General features: G+C 56.4%; 1 protein-coding gene across 1 annotated transcript in view; it reads right to left on the reverse strand.

Moving 5' to 3' along the window:
• The window catches only part of LOC142925538 (putative RNA-binding protein 19), a 44,240-nt gene that overhangs the window by 23,414 nt on the left and 2,793 nt on the right, over positions 1-18,033 (reverse strand). Inside the window, exons 4-15 of the mRNA XM_076068421.1 lie at positions 17,347-17,388; positions 15,857-16,190; positions 15,187-15,325; positions 14,204-14,324; positions 13,880-13,957; positions 13,034-13,112; positions 10,791-10,862; positions 6,552-6,755; positions 6,271-6,401; positions 2,332-2,450; positions 1,806-1,902; positions 57-167 (exon numbers count right to left, since the gene is read on the reverse strand). Coding sequence (XP_075924536.1) covers positions 57-167; positions 1,806-1,902; positions 2,332-2,450; positions 6,271-6,401; positions 6,552-6,755; positions 10,791-10,862; positions 13,034-13,112; positions 13,880-13,957; positions 14,204-14,324; positions 15,187-15,325; positions 15,857-16,190; positions 17,347-17,388 — 1,527 coding nt within the window. The remainder of the gene's footprint in view (positions 1-56; positions 168-1,805; positions 1,903-2,331; positions 2,451-6,270; positions 6,402-6,551; positions 6,756-10,790; positions 10,863-13,033; positions 13,113-13,879; positions 13,958-14,203; positions 14,325-15,186; positions 15,326-15,856; positions 16,191-17,346; positions 17,389-18,033) is intronic.

The raw sequence follows: 18,033 nt of genomic DNA on the forward strand, positions 1-18,033 counted from the left end.
TGTGGGCGGGGTGGGCGGTGTGGGTGGGTTCATGATGGCCGTTGTGGGGCCCTCACCTGGCCGAACGCGTTGAGCTGGACTCCGGCCTCCTCGAGGAAGCGCCGCGTCTCCGTGACGATCTCCGCCTCCCCCAGGGCCAGCCGCACCGCCGCGCTGCCCTCCGTCTCCTGGGCAACCGGCGGGGAGCGGAGGACCGCGGAGCCAGGAGCACACGGCGACGCACACACACAGCGACAAAGAATGAAGACTCGCCCCCCCCCCCGTATATCCTACACAGGCTGTTGGGGCAAGTGCTGTTAGCGAGCAGCACCTGTGAAGGACGACACAGCACGCATCCAAGGGGTATGAAATGGGAGGCGAGCATCACGCCTGGCCGCCTTTGTCTCCCGAATTAAGACGTTTAAACACCGCACCGGGTACCCGTATGAGGCCGAGTCGACCTAGGGGAAGCCCAGCACTGGTTCAGATAATCATCACCGACGCACACAAAGACAAAGATTCCCCCCGCATAGGCCTTAACAAACGTTTGGGGCAAGGGGTGGCTGGCCAGCACCACGCCCGGCCACCTTTGTCTTCCTAGGAGCGATGTTCACTACACACCGCACCAGGTACTCCTTTGAGGCTACGGGAGGCCCAGGACCGATTCAGATAATCGTCACTGGTGTAGGCCGTGAGCGGGAATCGAACTCGGATCGCCAGGTTCGTAGCGCAGCGTAGCGCTAAACGCTACACTACCACTCCCCACGACACTGACACACACTGACACAAAAGACAAAGATCCCTCGTATAGCCTTCAGAGACTGTAGAGGCAAGTGCTGTTAGCGAGCACCTATGAAGGCCGGAATGCCACACGAGGGGGTGGGTGGCCAGCACCACGCCCGACCGTCTTTGTCTCCCCAGCGGTGATGTTTTTACACGCCACACCAGGTACTCATTGAGGCTTAGTCGACCTTGGGGAGGCCCAGGACCGGTTCAGATAATCGTCACTGGTGTAGGCCGTGAGTGGGAATCGAACTCGGATCGCCAGGTTCGTAGCGCAGTGCGCTGAACGCTACACCACCGCTCCCCACGACACTGACACACACGGACACACACCGACACACACACACAGACACACACACTGACACACACACACACAGACACACACACACACAGACACACGCACACAGACACACGCACACAGACACACACCCACACAAACACACACGCACACAGACACACACACACACACAGACACGCACACACACAGAGACACTCACGCACACAGAGACACACACACACACAGGACACACACACACACAGGACACACACACACACAGACACACACACACACAGGCACATACACACACACAGACACACACACACACACAGAGACACACACACAGAGACACACACACAGACACACACACACAGACACACACACACACAGACACACACACACACAGACACACACGCACACAGACACACACCCACACAAACACACACGCACACAGACACACACACACACACAGACACGCACACACACAGAGACACTCACGCACACAGAGACACACACACACACAGGACACACACACACACAGGACACACACACACACAGACACACACACACACAGACACACACACACACAGGCACATACACACACAGAGACACACACACAGACACACACACACAGACACACACACACAGACACACACACACACACACACGCACACAGACACACACACACACAGACACACACGCACACAGACACACACGCACACAGACACACACACACACGCACACACAGACACACAGAGACACTCACGTGGTCCAGCACGCGCCTCTTGCTGGTGCCGTAAGCGGTGGCCATGGCGTCTGCCACTGCGTTGATGCCCAGGAACAGAGCGTTCCAGTTGTGGGAGCTGAGAGAGACACGGAACCCCACCCTCGTCATCATCGGCGTCGTCATTGTCGCCACCACCTCATCACCATCATCATCATCAGAATCATCGCCATCATCACCACCACCACCTCGTCGACATCTTCGTCACCACCTTGTGGACGTCACCATCGTCATCACAACCATCACAATATTCACCGTCACCATCATCACAACCACCTTCATCAGCATCTTCACAACCAACAAGAGCATTGAAATCACCGCTTCCCTGACTCCGCAATCGGGTTCATCAATGTCTTCATGATGATGGCGATGATCGAATGATGATGATGATGATGATAACGATAGCACGGCGCTCAAGATACTGATGAGGTTAGTTGAATGACGACTGCGATATCGATGGCGATGGTGACGATGGCAGCGACGATGGCGATGACGATGCGACTGTCACCTTGCTTTGTCGCGCTTCTCCTTGTCGCGTTTGTACGAGGAGGTGGACGAGGTGGGGCCCACCTCCTCACCCTCCTCCTCCTTCCTCACCATCGCGGGCAGCACATGCAGCATGCGACCCTGACAGACGCACACCGCGCTCACTCTTCACCACGTAACAAGACAAGGATCCCGAGCGGTGGAGCCCACGCAGATTGTAAACGTTGCGGATTGACTCCCCAACACGCACTAAGCGGTGTGCTGTGCTAGTAACGAATTGGCCACGTTCTTGTTCACGTGACAACCCTTACTAGTTGGCTGTGTCGGGTGGTGGCGGGTTTAACGACACAACATTTATATATCTACGCGATCAAGCCCCAAAAATTAACCTCTATTATGGACTACACAGGCTGTTGGGGCAAGTGCTGTGAGCGAGCAGCACCTATGAAGGCCGATACGGCCTTCATAGGTACCTGTTTACAGGACCGGTTCAGATAATCGTCATCGGTGTTGGTGGTAGCTGAGCGGGAATCGAACTCAGATTGCCGGGTTCGTAGCGCAGCGAGATAACCACTACACCACCGCTCACGCAACAACAACCGCCATTCGCCACTAAGTAGCGGAGACGTCACCGCTTGTGCCAGGCTATGTGCACTTCACACGCGCACAGTACACACACGCGCTCAGTCCACACACACGCACAGTACACACACGCTCAGTACACACACACAGTACACACACGCACAGTACACACACGCACAGTACACACACGCACGCAGTACACACACGCCCGCAGTACACACACGCGCACAGTACACACACGCGCACAGTACACACACGCGCACAGTACACACACGCGCACAGTACACACACGCGCACAGTACACACACGCGCACAGTACACACACGCACACAGTACACACACGCACACAGTACACACACGCACAGTACACACACGCTCAGTACACACACGCGCAGTACACACACACGCACAGTACACACACATGCACAGTACACACACGCACAGTACACACACACGCACAGTACACACACACACACACAGTACACACACATGCACAGTACACACACGCACAGTACACACACACGCACAGTACACACGCGCACAGTACACACACACGCACAGTACACACACGCGCACAGTACACACACATGCACAGTACACACACGCACAGTACACACACACGCACAGTACACACGCGCACAGTACACACACACGCGCACAGTACACACGCGCACAGTACACACGCGCGCACAGTACACACGCGCGCACAGTACACACACACGCACAGTACATACACACGCGCACAGTACACACACGCACAGTACACACACACGCACAGTACACACACGCACAGTACACACACGCACAGTACACACACGCGCACAGTACACACACGCGCACAGTACACACACACGCACAGTACACACACGCACAGTACACACACACGCACAGTACACACACGCGCACAGTACACACACACGCACAGTACACACACAGTACACACACGCGCACAGTACACACACGCGCACAGTACACACACGCACACAGTACACACACGCACAGTACACACACGCGCACAGTACACACACGCGCACAGTACACACACGCACAGTACACAGACGCACAGTACACAGACGCGCACAGTACACACACGCGCACAGTACACACACACGCACAGTACACACACGCACAGTACACACACACACACAGTACACACGCGCACAGTACACACACGCACAGTACACACACGCACAGTACACACACGCACAGTACACACACGCACAGTACACGCACAGTACACACACGCGCACAGTACACACACACACACAGTACACACACGCGCACAGTACACACACGCGCACAGTACACACGCGCACAGTACACACACGCACAGTACACATACGCACAGTACACACACGCACACAGTACACACACGCACACAGTACACACACACACAGTACACACGTGCACAGTACACACACGCGCACAGTACACACGCACACAGTACACACACGCGCACAGTACACACACGTGCACAGTACACACACGCGCACAGTACACACACGCACAGTACACACACGCACACAGTACACACACACACAGTACACACACGCACACAGTACACACACACAGTACACACGTGCACAGTACACACACACACACAGTACACACACACACAGTACACACACGCGCACAGTACACACACGCGCAGTACACACACGCGCAGTACACACACACGCACAGTACACACACACGCACAGTACACACACGCGCACAGTACACACACGCACAGTACACACACGCACAGTACACACACGCGCAGTACACACAACACACGCACAGTACACACACGCACAGTACACACACACACGCACAGTACACACACACACGCACAGTACACACGCGCACAGTACACACACGCGCAGTACACACACGCGCAGTACACACACACGCACAGTACACACACACGCGCACAGTACACACACGCGCACAGTACACACACGCACAGTACACACACGCGCAGTACACACAACACACGCACAAAGACAAAGACAAAGATCCCCCATATAGCCTGTAACAGACTGTAGGGGCAAGTGCTGTTAGCGAGCACCTATGAAGGCCGAAACGGTACACGAGGGGGTGGGTGGCCAGCACCACGCCCGACCGCCTTTGTCTCCCTAGTGGCGATGTTTACACACCGCACCAGGTACTCATTTGAGGCTGAGTCGACCTAGGGGAGGCCCGGGACCGGTTCAGATAATCGTCACTGGTGTTGGCCGTGAGCGGGAATCGAACCCGGGTCGCCAGGTTCATAGCGCAGCGCGCTAACCGCTACACTATCGCTCCCCACTGTGCGTGTGTGTGTGTGTGTACACACACACACGCACAGTACACACACACGCACAGTACACACGCGCACAGTACACACACGCACAGTACACACACACACACAGTACACACACGCGCACAGTACACACACGCACAGTACACACACACGCGCACAGTACACACACGCACACAGTACACACACACACACAGTACACACACGCACAGTACACACACGCACACAGTACACACACACACAGTACACACGTGCACAGTACACACACGCGCACAGTACACACGCACACAGTACACACACGAGCACAGTACACACACGCGCACAGTACACACACGCGCACAGTACACACACGCACAGTACACACACGCACACAGTACACACACACACAGTACACACACGCACACAGTACACACACACAGTACACACGTGCACAGTACACACACACACACAGTACACACACACACAGTACACACACGCGCACAGTACACACACGCGCAGTACACACACACGCACAGTACACACACACGCACAGTACACACACGCGCACAGTACACACACGCACAGTACACACACGCGCAGTACACACAACACACGCACAGTACACACACGCACAGTACACACACACACGCACAGTACACACACACACGCACAGTACACACGCGCACAGTACACACACGCGCAGTACACACACGCGCAGTACACACACACGCACAGTACACACACACGCGCACAGTACACACACGCGCACAGTACACACACGCACAGTACACACACGCGCAGTACACACAACACACGCACAGTACACACACACACGCACAGTACACACACACGCACAGTACACACGCGCACAGTACACACACGCACAGTACACACACACACACAGTACACACACGCGCACAGTACACACACGCACAGTACACACACACGCGCACAGTACACACACACACAGTACACACACACACACAGTACACACACACACACACACAGTACACACACAGTACACACACACGCGCACAGTACACACACGCGCACGCTGGCCCCCGTGGCCGCTCCGTCGCTCCGTCGCTCCGCCGCTCCGTCTCCGCGGGGGTGACCCACCTGGAAGATGGATCCGTCGAGCAGAGCGAGGGCACGTACGGCGTCCTCGCTCTGCACAAACCCAACAAACGCGAAGCCCTTGGGGCGGCCGGACATCGTGTCCAGGGGAAAACGAACATCCGACAGGGGCCCTGGGGGGCAACACGGTGGGGGGGGTGGGGGGTGGAGAGGTCACAGGGCAGCCAGTGGGAGCACTCTTCCCCCCACTCCCCCCCCATAACCCCCCCCCCCACCAGTCCCCCCACCAGTCCCCCCACCAGTCCCCCCACCAGTCCCCCCACCGTGTTTGCTGAACAGCTGCTCCACGTCGTGCTGGCTGCAGGTGTAGGGCAGGTTCCTCACAAAGAGCCGCCCGGTGTCGCCCACATCGGGGGCGGGGAGACCATCCTCCGGGGGGCCGGGGAGGCCCCGGGGGGTGGGGGCACCCGGTGGGGGGGGCTTGCCCCCCGGTCTCGTGTCGCGTGCCACCTCAATGTAGCGCTCGCCTGGGGGGGGGGGGGGGGGCGGGAGGGGGGGGGGTCATGTGATCGTGGGGTCACGGGGTCGCGTCATGGCATTACACGTGCCGGGATGTCACGTGACCCCCATCATGTGTGTGTGCATGTGTGTTGTACAGTGTGTGCGTGTGTGTTGTACAGTGTGTGCGTGTGTGTTGTACAGTGTGTGCGTGTCAGGCAAAACAACCCCCTACCTCCTCGCGGTGCCGGACGGGCAACTCTGTCGTGGACAGTGCTGCGGGGGGAGGAGCCAATTCCGATTGGCTCCTCCCCTCATGGCGTCTGTGACCACCACAGGGGCTAAACGGGGGCTCTGGACGGGTGCGAGGGGCTGGTAACCCCTCCGACACACCTGATGACGACCGTTTGTGTTATGGTCGAAACGTCGTGAGAATTTTTATTGTTTTTATATATATTTTATTATTTTATTGTTTCCCTTCAACGTGACTTTACCGAAAGGGCTAAGAATATGAATTACTGCAGTCACGAAAGCTTTAAATCAAAATTTAACCCCTCCACCTTCAAAAAATTACCACGAAACTACGACTTAAATATGTAACTAATAAGCTTGTGCCGGAGGCCCCGGGGGGACAGGCGTCTATGACGTCTCCTGGCCAAACCCCAATTGGCGGAGCCAGGAGATTGAATCTCTACCCTCGGGGCTCCTCCAGAAACAACGAAAAGCCACTTCGTTTGGCCACGTGGAATGTTCGAACGCTCACTGCGGAGGAGAGGCTGCCACTCCTCTGTCAGGAGCTGGACCGGTACTGCCTGGATCTCTGTGGCATTCAGGAGGTCCGGTGGACCAGTTCTGGCTCCTGCTGCCATGAAGGGTGGACAAGTCCTCTACTAGGGGCAGCAGACTGCCAAACAACAGGGTGTGGCTCTTCTTTTGAACAAAAGAATGAAGGGGGCGTGGGAGCGTGGCGGTGAGGTGTGGGAAGCTGTAAGCCCCAGGCTACTTTGGGCTCGCCTTCCCATGAATCGGAGGCAAGGATTGGTGGTCGTGGTTACTTATGCCCCCACCGAAGACGAACATCCGTGGAGGGATGCAGGCAAAGCCGATGAGTCAGATGCCTTCTATGACCTCCTGTCGCAGGTGCTGGCTAAAGTGGCCCCTCGGGATAGAGTCATCTTGTTGGGTGACTTCAATGCCCGAGTTGGTCATGATGCTGGTACCTGGTCTGGAGTGATTGGAGGGCATGGGCCAGATCAGCTCAATAACAACGGTAGGAGGCTGCTAGATTTTTGTGCAGCCCATGGGCTTGTAATTACCAACACGCTGTTCCGGCATTGGCGCATCCACACAACATCATTAATGCATGCCGGGTCCAAGCAAGAACATCTGCTGGACTACATAGTGACGGACCAGCAGATGCGAGCCCATGTCCTTGACACCAGGACCTACCGTGGAGCTGATCTGCCCTCTGACCATCGACTTGTCATCTGTAAGATGCGCCTGCCATTCTTCCGCTCCGGTGGTGGGTGTACACCCAGGACCCCATTCCAACCAAAAGTGGCCTGGTCTCAGTTATCTGATGAAAGTTGCAAGTGAGAATTTCATCATCGCCTGCGGCTGGGGTTGGCATCGTCCCCCACTCCTCCTGATGTCAAGGGTAAATGGGCGAAGTTTAGAACTGTGACTCATGCAGCTGCAATGGCTGCTTTGGGTACGCGGTCCAGACCTCCCCAGAGACCCTGGCTGACAGAGGAGGTGTTCAGGATGGTTGAGAAAAAGCGACAGGCCCACTGTCATCGGCTACAGAATCCGACATCAGAGAATGAGGCTTACCGCAGCCTTCGCTCGGAGGTTCGGAGAGCCGTGAGGCGCTGCAAGGATGGGTGGTGGTCGCGGGTTGCTGAGGAGATGGAGTCTGCCTCAGTGGCCCGCAATCACAAATCTTTATTTAACTCCATCAAAAAAGTAACCTGCAGCACCACACCTATTACCATTATTAGGGGAAAAAACGGTGATCCAATCTCCGACCCCCAGGAACAGGTTTGCAGATTTGCTGAGCATTTCTGTGAGGGCCTGGGGGAGGGAAAATCCCTCAGCCAGGAAAACATTGTGGCACAAAGTGAGGATGACCCTGCTGAGGCTGCGGTGCCTCAAATATTGGAAGAAGTCACCCCCTGTGAGTGGCTAGCTGAGGTGCCATCTGTTGATGAAGTACTGAAGGCGATCCGGAGTCTGAGACCAGGAAAGGCAGCGGGCAGAAATGATCTCCCAAGCGAAATACTGAGGGAGGGTGGTGTTTGTGCACAGACTGCCCTATATTACATCATAACAACAGTCTGGACCACTGGATGGGTTCCGCAGGATTGGAAGGATGCCCTGGTGGTCCCCCTCTTTAAGAAGGGGGACCGCACAGACTATAACAACTACAGGGGCATCTCACTTCTCAGCGTGCGGAGAAAGGTCCTGCTAAGGATTATTCAACATCGCCTTGCCAGGCACGCTGAGGAGAGGCTTGCGGAGCCCCAATGCGGTTTCAAGAAAGGGCGGTCCTGCACAGATGCCATATTTTCTGTCCGTCTGCTACAGCAGAGGTGTAGGGAATTCCAGCAGGACCTACATCTTTGCTTTATTGACCTGGTCAAGGCCTATTATACCATCAGTAGGCCTGGGCTCTGGGTTGTTCTTCGTGCTTTTGGAGTCCGTGACCCTCTACTCACGATCATTAAGGACCTTCATGATGGTGAGCGGGCCCGGGTAAAACTACGTGGCCGGGAGTCCGAGCCATTCCCTCTACACCTTGGGGTGCGACAGGGATTTCCTCTGGCTCCCACATTATTTAACATCTATTTTGACCACGTAGTTCGTGAAGCCTTCAATATCTGTACCGGGGGAATCTCCATATGGTACAGATATAATGGGAGGCTGATCGATGCCCGGGTGCGGTCAAGGGATGGCTCCCTATTGCTCAACCACGTTAAGTATGCCGATGATTTGGTAATAGCTGCTTATTCAGAGGAGGAGTTGGAGACGCTGCTGTTGAGACTGGAGCGTGCCACTAAGAGGTGGGGCCTTACCATCAGCCCCACCAAAACTAAGCACCTGCCTGGGTATTTCGTACCATCGGACACTCCACCCCCACAACTCCCAATCGGTGATGGGGCAGTTGTGGAGAGAGTGGAGAGTTTCCCACACCTGGGCAGTGTGCTTATGACCAGCTCCAGTTTAACAGCAGAGGTCTCACTCCGAATCAGTCGAGCGGCAATATCTTTTCATCGGTTGCGTAACGCTGTGTGGAAGCCACCTGGTCTGTCGTTCCGCACTAAGCTTCAGGTCTTCTTGGCCACGGTCATTCCCTCCCTTCTCTACGCTTGCGAAACGTGGACCCCCCTATTGGAACATCTTCACCGGTTAGAAACATTTAGGCTAGCCTGCCTACGATCCATCCTGGGTTTAACGAGGCTGGATTGTGTGAGGAGCTCACAAATCCTTGAAAGATTTGGGCAAGGTCCCATTGGTGAGCTCCTCCGGCAGGCAAGGCTGCGTTGGCTGGGTCATGTAGCCCGCATGCCCAGCCACCGCATGCCGAAACAGCTTTTGTTCGGCCGGATTGAGGGGGCTAAACGGGCGCGGCACGGGCTAGAGAAGAGATGGAGTGATGTGGTACAGAAGGACGTAGAGCTGAGTGGACTTGCCGATGACTGGTACCAGCGGTGTCAAGATCGGCCTCTGTGGAGGAGGCTCGTGAAGGACGCTACTGGGCAGTTGGAGGCAGTCGCCGTCCAACAACAACGGAGGGCGGAGGAGCGACGCTCACAACAACGAGCGGAGCGCCGGGTGGCTAAAGCACAGCGAGTAGGCACAGTAGGGGGCACAGGTGGTGCACCAGCCAGTCATCTCAGTCAGTCGACCCGTGGCACCTGGGTCTGCCCCGTGACCTCCTGCCAGCGGGCGTTCGACACTTCACGTGGCCTCAAAGTGCACATGGCCTGGCACAAGCGTCGTGGTGACGTCACCGCCACTTACTGGCGAATGGCGGTTGTTGTTGTTGTACAGTGTGTGCGTACCCATGTAGTCCTTGTTGCGCTTTAGAGCCTTGCGGAGGTCCGCCTCAGACTTGAAATCGACAAACACGTAGCCTGAACACACGCACAGCATCACCTATAAACAAACACGTAGCCTGAACACACACACAGCAGCACCTATAAACACGTAGCCTGAACACACGCACAGCAGCAGCTATAAACACGTAGCCTGAACACACGCACAGCAACACCTATAAACACGTAGCCTGAACACACACACAGCAGCACCTATAAACACGTAGCCTGAACACACGCACAGCAGCACCTATAAACACGTAGCCTGAACACACGCACAGCAGCAGCTATAAACACGTAGCCTGAACATACGCACAGCAGCACCTATAAACACGTAGCCTGAACACACGCACAGCAGCACCTGTGACAAACACGTAGCCTGAACACACGCACGGCAGCACCTATAAACACGTAGCCTGAACACACACACAGCAGCACCTATAAACACGTAGCCTGAACACACGCACAGCAGCACCTATAAACACGTAGCCTGAACACACGCACAGCAGCAGCTATAAACAAACACGTAGCCTGAACACACACACGGCAGCACCTATAAACACGTAGCCTGAACACACGCACAGCAGCACCTATAAACACGTAGCCTGAACACACACACAGCAGCACCTATAAACACGCAGCCTGAACACACGCACAGCAGCACCTATAAACACGTAGCCTGAACACACACACAGCAGCACCTGTGACAAACACGTAGCCTGAACACACGCACGGCAGCACCTGTGACAAACACGTAGCCTGAACACACACACGGCAGCGCCTGTAAACAAACACGAAGCCTGAACACACGCACAGCAGCACCTATAAACACGTAGCCTGAACACACGCACGGCAGCGTCTGTGACAAACACGTAGCCTGAACACACGCACAGCAGCACCTGTGACAAACACGTAGCCTGAACACACACACAGCAGCACCTATAAACACGTAGCCTGAACACACGCACAGCAGCACCTATAAACACGTAGCCTGAACACACTCACAGCAGCACCTATAAACACGTAGCCTGAACATACACACGGCAGCGCCTGTAAACAAACACGAAGCCTGAACACACACACGGCAGCGCCTGTAAACAAACACGTAGCCTGAACACACGCACAGCAGCACCTATAAACACGTAGCCTGAACACACGCACGGCAGCGTCTGTGACAAACACGTAGCCTGAACACACGCACAGCAGCACCTGTGACAAACACGTAGCCTGAACACACACACAGCAGCACCTATAAACACGTAGCCTGAACACACGCACAGCAGCACCTATAAACACGTAGCCTGAACACACTCACAGCAGCACCTATAAACATGTAGCCTGAACACACGCACAGCAGCACCTATAAACACGTAGCCTGAACACACTCACAGCAGCACCTATAAACACGAAGCCTGAACACACGGGCGGCAGCGCCTATAAATAAACACGTAGCCTGAACACACGCACAGCAGCACCTGTGACAAACACGTAGCCTGAACACACGCACAGCAGCACCTGTGAGAAACACGTAGCCTGAACACACGCACAGCAGCACCTGTGACAAACACGTAGCCTGAACACACGCACGGCAGCACCTGTGACAAACACATAGCCTGAACACACGCACGGCAGCACCTATAAACAAACACGTAGCCTGAACACACGCACGGCAGCGCCTGTGAAGGCCGGCACGGCACACAATATGCGGGACAGTGTGTACAGTGGGGTGCAGTGGTGGTGTGCAGTGGTGGTGTACAGTGGTGGTGTACAGTGGTGAGTACAGTGGTGGTGTACAGTGGTGGTGTACAGTGGTGATGTGCAGTGGTGGTGTACAGTGATGGTGTACAGCGGTGGTGTACAGTGGTGGTGTACAGTGGTGGTGTACAGTGGTGATGTGCAGTGGTGGTGTACAGTGGTGGTGTACAGCAGTGGTGTACAGTGATGGTGTACAGTGGTGGTGTTGTACAGTGGTGGTGTACAGTGGTGGTGTGCAGCGGTGTTGTACAGTGGTGGTGTACAGCGGTGTTGTACAGTGGTGGTGTACAGTGGTGGTGTACAGTGGTGGTGTACAGTGGTGGTGTACAGTGGTGGTGTACAGTGGTGGTGTGCAGTGGTGGTGTACAGTGGAGGTGTACAGTGGAGGTGTACAGTGGTGGTGTGCAGTGGTGTTGTACAGTGGTGGTGTACAGCGGTGGTGTGCGGGACAGTACCCGTGCGGGAGCCATGTTTGGTGGTGACGATACGCACGGACTCCGGGCGCAGAGGCAGAAAGAACTCGCGAATGCGATCCTGCAATCAGAACCACACGATCGCCATCGTCGTCGTCAATATTATCTTTAACATCATCTACATTACAAGCTACACCATCATCATCAACATCATCTACAAACATAAACATCATTAACATCACAAATATCAACAAAATTAACTCCATTAAACACACCATCACCACCGGTCACACACATCCACCGTGTAGCCTTAACAGACTGTAGGGGCAAGTGCTGTTAGCGAGCAGCACCAGTGAAGGCCGGCACGGCACACGAGGGGGTGGGTGGCCAGCACCACGCCCGACCGCCTTTGTCTCCCCAGTGGCGATGTTTACACACCGCACCAGGTACTCATTTGAGGCCGAGTCGACCTAGGGGAGGCCCGGGACCGGTTCAGATAATCGTCACTGGTGTTGGCCGTGAGCGGGAATCGAACCCGGGTCGCCAGGTTCGTAGCGCAGCGCAAACCACTACGTCACACACACGTCGTCACACCTGGTCACACACACGTCGTCACACACCGTGTCACACACACCGTCACACACGTCGTCACCACTGGTCACACACGTCGTCACACACACACGTCGTCACACACGTCGTCACACACACCGTCACACACGTCGTCACACACACCGTCACACACGTCGTCACACATGTCGTCACACACACCGTCACACACGTCGTCACACATGTCGTCACACACACATCGTCACACCTGGTCACACACACATCGTCACACACGTCGTCACACACACACACGTCGTCACACACACCGTCACACATCCTCACCTCTTTGACGTTGAAAGGGACCCCGCGTAGCTTTGCTGTGAAAACGACTTTCGGCTCGGACACCTCTTCAGTGACTTTCTGCAGGACACATCATCACCATCATCACCATCACGGACATCGTCGTCAGCCTCACAACCACCACCATTAATATTGTCATGCTCAGATAAGCACGGGTGCCTACGTACGGTGCGAAAGAAGCTCAACGCGCATGATCATCGCCATCATCGACATCGACGTCATCGCCATCATCACTTATGCGCGAGGTTGTGGACGGGGTATGGGGGTGACCGTGACGGTGAAGTATGGCCGATCCGTACTCCTCACCCCTCGTCGTCGCCGCCGTTGCTGCTTCACCTTGTCGGCCCGGGCCCCTCCCTCCCCGCCCGTCTCGTAATCGCTGTCCGACTTCCTCGCTCCACCGCCACCTCCTTCTCCACCGTCACCACTGCAAGCGCAGCACAGCAGCAGTGTAGGCGCAGCGGGCCGCCCTGGTTAATGCTGGCGCGTGCGTTACCCATAAACACACGCATGGCGATTACAGGACTCGCTCATTCTCGGAGGGAGGGAGGGAGGGAGGGAGGGAGGGAGGGAGGGAGGGAGGGAGGGAGGGAGGGAGGGAGGGAGGGAGGGAGGGAGGGAGGGAGGGAGGGAGGGAGGGAGGGAGGGAGGGAGGGCACAATGATCACGTGTATCAATAAACTATTTTTACGTTAGCAGGTAAAGGGGCAATAATAAACACATTCCTGCGGAGGGAGCTGGTAGGAACGTTGGACTGCTCGGTCAATGGCCAGGGTCAACGGCGGCACCTCGTGGTGTATTCAGCACAATGTGCCCGACTGTGAGGGCGGGCACAAGCCGGCGTGAGTAGGTGAAACGTTGAGTTTTATAAGGGGGGCACCACGGGGTGACCAGCCCCTCCACACCCAGCCCCTCCCCACCCAGCCCAACCCCCCAACCCCTCCCACCCCCCACCCCTCCCACCCCCCACCCAGCCCCTCCCCACCCTCCCCACCAAGCCCCTCCCTACCCTCCCCTCTCCACCCAGCCACACCCCTCCCACGTGGACAGACATCCACAGACATACACAATTAACCCCCTGCCTCCTGTGAATGAATCCCGGTTGGCCTTCCAGTCCACTGCGTTTCCCACTGCCAGTATGATGACAACGTAACCGTGGCGACGCGGGCCTTGCCATGGGACGACTCCCACGGCACGCGTGGCCTGACCCTCAAGGGTCCCGCCCCCCCCCCCCCCCCCCGACTCCCCCACGGTGTCACCGCTCACCGCGACACAACCACGCTCCTTACCCCTCCTCCACCTCCTCCTCCTCGCCGTGACCGCCGTCATCGTCGTCGTCGTCGTCGTCGTCGCTGCCGAGGGCCTTGACCACCTTCGTTCGGAGGTACTCCAGGTCGGAGAGCTGCTTCATGTTGGCGGGTTTCACTTCTGCACAACGTCGGCACGCGGCCATACAAAGTCGCCCTCTCTGTTCCCATTGGGCCAGATCGCGTGACTAGAACCGCGTCGATCTCACTCAGAAAAAAAAAAACCTTCACCGTGAAATGACAACGCTCGCGAAAGGCTACGTGGTGTTCCCATCGTGATCACCGCCACCGCCAAAAACAAAATGCCGGGGCAAGTGCCGCCGCTAGCGAGCAGCACCTATGAAGGCCGGCACGGCACCACGAGGGGGTGGGCGGCCAGCACCACGCCCGGCCGCCTTTGTCTCCCCAGCGGCGATGTTTACTACACACCGCACCAGGTGCTCGTTTGAGGCCGAGTCGACCTAGGGGAGGCCCGGGAGTGGTTCCGATAACCGTCACCCGGTGTTTGGTGGACGTGAGCGGTTTGGTAGCGGCAGCGCGGCGCTAACCGCCACGCTGCCGCTCCCCCACGCACAATCGCACTTAGAATCCTCACACACAACAAGCCATCGTTCGCCACGCTCAGTACACCACCACACGATCACCTCCTCACCTTCCTTCCTTGCCTTTCCGCCATCATCGCCGTCATCGCCGTCGTCGCCGTCGTCGCCGTCGTCATCGTCGTCAAAGTTCAGGTAGTCAGCCTTGGCTCCGGTCGTCTCTCTCCGCACGCGCGTTGCTCCGCCAGGTTTGCCCGCCGCCGAACGTTTGGGTCTTGATTTGGCCTTGCCGCCGCCATCGTCATCGGCGTCGTCATCGGCGTCGCCAACACCCTTCTTGGCCGCGGGGTGGCGACCAAGCGTACAATCGTCGTTGCCCCAGAAGGTGGACTCGGCGCGGTTGACGTGAGCCTCCAGGAACTCGGAGAATCCGGAGTCCGTCTGCACCTGTGCACTCGCACGCACGGAAGAAGATTGAGACAAAGGCCCCCCCCACCCCCCCCGCTGGAAGCGAGTAACTCCTCCGAAGGCCGGCAAGACGCGCGAGGCGGGAGGTGGGTGGCGAACACCACACCCGGCCGCCTTTGTCTCCCCAGCGCCGATGTTTGATACACACAGCACCAGCTACTCATTTAAGGCCGAGTCTACCTAGGGGAGGGAGGTCAACAAACGGTTCAGATGAATCGTCACTGGTGTTGGCCGTGAGCGGCAATCTAGCTCGGGTGGCCGGGAAAGCAGCGCAGTGCGCTAACCATTGCACCACCGCTCCCCATACACACGCGTACACACACAGAGGTATTGTCATACAGGTGTGCTATCCATGTGCGCGCTACACAGTTGTGACTACACGCTGTGTCAGTGAGTGCACGCTGTGTGAGTGAGTGCACGCTGTGTGAGTGAGTGCACGCTGTGTGAGTGAGTGCACGCTGTGTGAGTGAGTGCACGCTGTGTGAGTGAGTGCACGCTGTGTGAGTGGGTACACGCTGTGTGAGTGAGTGCACGCTGTGTGAGTGGGTACACGCTGTGTGAGTGGGTGCACGCTGTGTGAGTGAGTGCACGCTGTGTGAGTGCACGCTGTGTGAGTGAGTGCACGCTGTGCGAGTGAGTGCACGCTGTGTGAGTGAGTGCACGCTGTGTGAGTGGGTACACGCTGTGTGAGTGAGTGCACGCTGTGTGAGTGAGTGCACGCTGTGTGAGTGAGTGCACGCTGTGTGAGAGAGTGCACGCTGTGTGAGTGAGTGCACGCTGTGTGAGTGGGTGCACGCTGTGTGAGTGAGTGAGTGCACGCTGTGTGAGTGAGTGCACGCTGTGTGAGTGGGTGCACGCTGTGCGAGTGAGTGCACGCTGTGTGAGTGGGTGCACGCTGTGTGAGTGAGTGCACGCTGTGTGAGTGAGTGCACGCTGTGTGAGTGAGTGCACGCTGTGTCAGTGAGTGCACGCTGTATGAGTGGGTGCACGCTGTGTGAGTGAGTGCACGCTGTGTGAGTGAGTGCACGCTGTGTGAGTGAGTACACGCTGTGTGAGTGAGTGCGCTGTGTGAGTGAGTGCACGCTGTGTGAGTGAGTGCACGCTGTGTGAGTGAGCATGTGTGTGCATCACTCACTTCTCCCAGGGCTCCTGTTGGTTTCCCTTTCTTTGCTGGCGTCTGTGGGCAAACAACGCAGACCACCAGGTCCATCAATCCCCTGCACCTGAGATCCCGGTTCAATCCGAACCCAGTCTATGTAAATCTATCAGACTCTGTGCAAGTCTACGAGTCTCTACGAGAGTCGACTGCGACTGGGCAGAGACCCAATACATCTTACAACCAAGTGTAAACCTATCTATGGCTGGAGACGAAACCCGGATTGAAACACAGGGTCTCAGCGGTGTTGGCTCAGTGTCTCCAACACAGAAACTAAAACGAAACCAATTTTGTTATTTTGCCACGTAAGGCCCGCTCGCCTATACAGCTCTTTTTCATAAGCGACCTGGCCAATTAGCTTATCATCACGTGGAAAATCACAGCAGCAAAATACTCTGAGGTGCACGTTGATTCTAAACGTGGAGGGAAAAACCGGAGGAACCGGGGAAAATCCACGCGACCACAGGGAGAGAGACGCGCAAACTCCAAATAAACAGGCGTCAGGGTCGGGATGGAACCCGTGACCTCCTGCGTTCCAGGCGAGGTAGTTAACATCTTCGCCACCGTGGCGCCCTTGTGAACCCCGCTGAGAGACCCAGCCGTGGAACTCGGAATATCAGGTCACACACCCACAGCTCCTCCTCCTCCTCTCCCCCGTAGGTCGTG

Source organism: Petromyzon marinus, chromosome 21 (genome assembly GCF_048934315.1).
Source record: "Petromyzon marinus isolate PM22_M1 ecotype Great Lakes invasive population chromosome 21, UKy_Petmar_22M1.pri1.0, whole genome shotgun sequence".
Classification (NCBI taxonomy): Eukaryota; Metazoa; Chordata; class Hyperoartia; order Petromyzontiformes; family Petromyzontidae; genus Petromyzon; species Petromyzon marinus.